The 2,067-nt window shown below is 38.8% G+C and overlaps 1 protein-coding gene across 1 annotated transcript; it reads right to left on the minus strand.

The window, feature by feature from the left end:
• Positions 1-868: 868 nt before the first annotated feature.
• LOC309554549 (olfactory receptor 5AR1-like) lies at positions 869-1,825 on the minus strand (the record flags this gene model as incomplete). The annotated part of the gene is made up of 1 exon (XM_082256289.1): positions 869-1,825. The coding sequence occupies one exon, from the start codon at positions 1,823-1,825 to the stop codon at positions 869-871; it is 957 nt and encodes a 318-aa protein (XP_082112415.1).
• Between the last annotated feature and the right edge of the window lie 242 nt (positions 1,826-2,067).

Consider the following 2,067-nt stretch of genomic DNA (forward strand, 5'->3'; position numbering starts at 1 on the left):
AACATGGAACAAGGAGGGCGACACACAGAAAAAATGTCACCAGCTGAATTTTAATTCCCCTATGACCAGCTTTAATCATTAATTAACGTGATTGTAAAGTCTCGTTTTATTTTTTTTTAATAAAAAACATGTTATATTTACCTCCTCTGTGCAGTGGATTTGCACAGAGCAGCCAAGATCCTCCTCTTCAGTACTCCTGCCCCTTTCCTCCTGTCGAGTGCCCCCAAAAGCAAGCAGCTTACTATGGGGGCACCCGAGCCGAGTCACAGCTCCCTTTGTCTATTTAGACACAGAGTCGTGACCAGTCCCCACCCCCTCTCTCTCCTGATTGGCTGGCCGACTTTGATTGACAGCAGGGGGAGCCAATGGCGCCATGCTGCAATCTCAGCCAATGAGGAGGGGAGTTGGGGGGAAGCTGGGGGGAAGGGGGGCTGCTGCACACAGAAGTTTTTTTATCTTGATGCATTAAGACAATAAACAACTTCTGACATTACAATCCCTTTAACAAGACAAACAAACACCACTTTTTTGTTACCAAAAGATTTTATTTAAAAATAGGCAATTGCATACAGCATTAGCTTGGCTCTGGATGTAGTCATAGTGCATGAAATTAGAATACATATAAGCATGTAAAGGCAAATTAAATGTCATGAGCAGAATTGTGCAATAATCAAATACAATATACTGAGACATAAGGGGGAAGATGCCGTTATTAGAAAAGCAAAATTGGGATATGTACCATAAAATATTTACTGGAGGGTTAATTTGGAGGGACAGAGGGCCTATAGATACACTATGGAAGATATAGGCATGCTACGTGTAGTAAATTCATGTATCTAATTGTAATCTTATGTTTTATTTTGTAAGATTACCTCTGTACATCAAGACAGAATCTCATTTTTTTCAAAGAATTTTTTACATCTTGGTTCCTCATGCTGTAGATGATGGGATTCAGCATTGGTATGATTACTGTATAGAACACAGATAACACCCAGTCCTGGTCCACCACATAGGCAGATGTTGGACGTAAGTACATGTAGAACACTGGGCAGTAGAATAAAGCCACACAGCTAAAGTGAGAAGCACAGGTAGAGAGTGACTTGATCCTACTTCTAGAGGAGCCCGTTCTACATACTGCAAACAAAATATAACTATACGATATCATTATACATAAGAAGGAACCCACTTCAATGGACCCAGCAATGAGAAATAATAACAATTCATTGAGAAAAGTATCTTTGCATGAAAGTTTTAGAATAGGATTGACATCACAGAAGAAATGGTTAATAACGTTAGAATGGCAGAATGGTAGAATAAATGCACAAGATGTATGTGTTAGTGAATTGAGAAATCCTGCAGTGTATACTGAGATGATAAGCAGAAAACAGGCTGCTTGGTTCATAAATGTTGTGTAATGCAATGGTTTACATATGGCTACATACCGATCATAGGCCATCACAGCCAGGAGCATGGCTTCAGAGCTTGCAAGGTCAATGAAGAAAAACATCTGGGTGGCACATCCAGGGATAGAGATTGTCTTGTTTACAGAGACGATATTGGCCATAACATTGGGGGTAATAGTTGATGAGTAAAATATATCCACAAAAGATAAATTCATAAGGAAAAAGTACATTGGTGTTTGCAGTGCTGGAGTTGCTTTAATTAACAGAATGATCATTAAGTTTCCAAAAAGAGTCAACAGGTAAACTGACAGGCAGAGCAAAAAGAGAGGTAGTTGGAGGCGTGGGTCAGAGGGGAGACCAGAAAGGACAAACTGTGTCACAAGAGTACTATTTCTTGGCTTCCATATTTCCAGAAGTACCATCTATATGAAAATGGACACTCTTTTATAGATAATGCTTTATATACAGCATTATTAATGCAACAAAGTGAAAGTGAAACATTATTCTCCTAATGAACATTTACTATTTTAATTCTTATGCAGCTCACATTAGTAAATAGATAGGTAAGTATATTATGTTTACCTGTCTAATATGTTTTTTTCTTCAGTTGCTTCCTGGCTTCTGGCCTAGTCCAAAATGATGTCATATATCCCAGGAGTCTGCA

Source organism: Pelophylax lessonae (assembly GCF_965119305.1).
Source record: "Pelophylax lessonae genome assembly, chromosome: 4".
NCBI classification, from domain to species: Eukaryota; Metazoa; Chordata; class Amphibia; order Anura; family Ranidae; genus Pelophylax; species Pelophylax lessonae.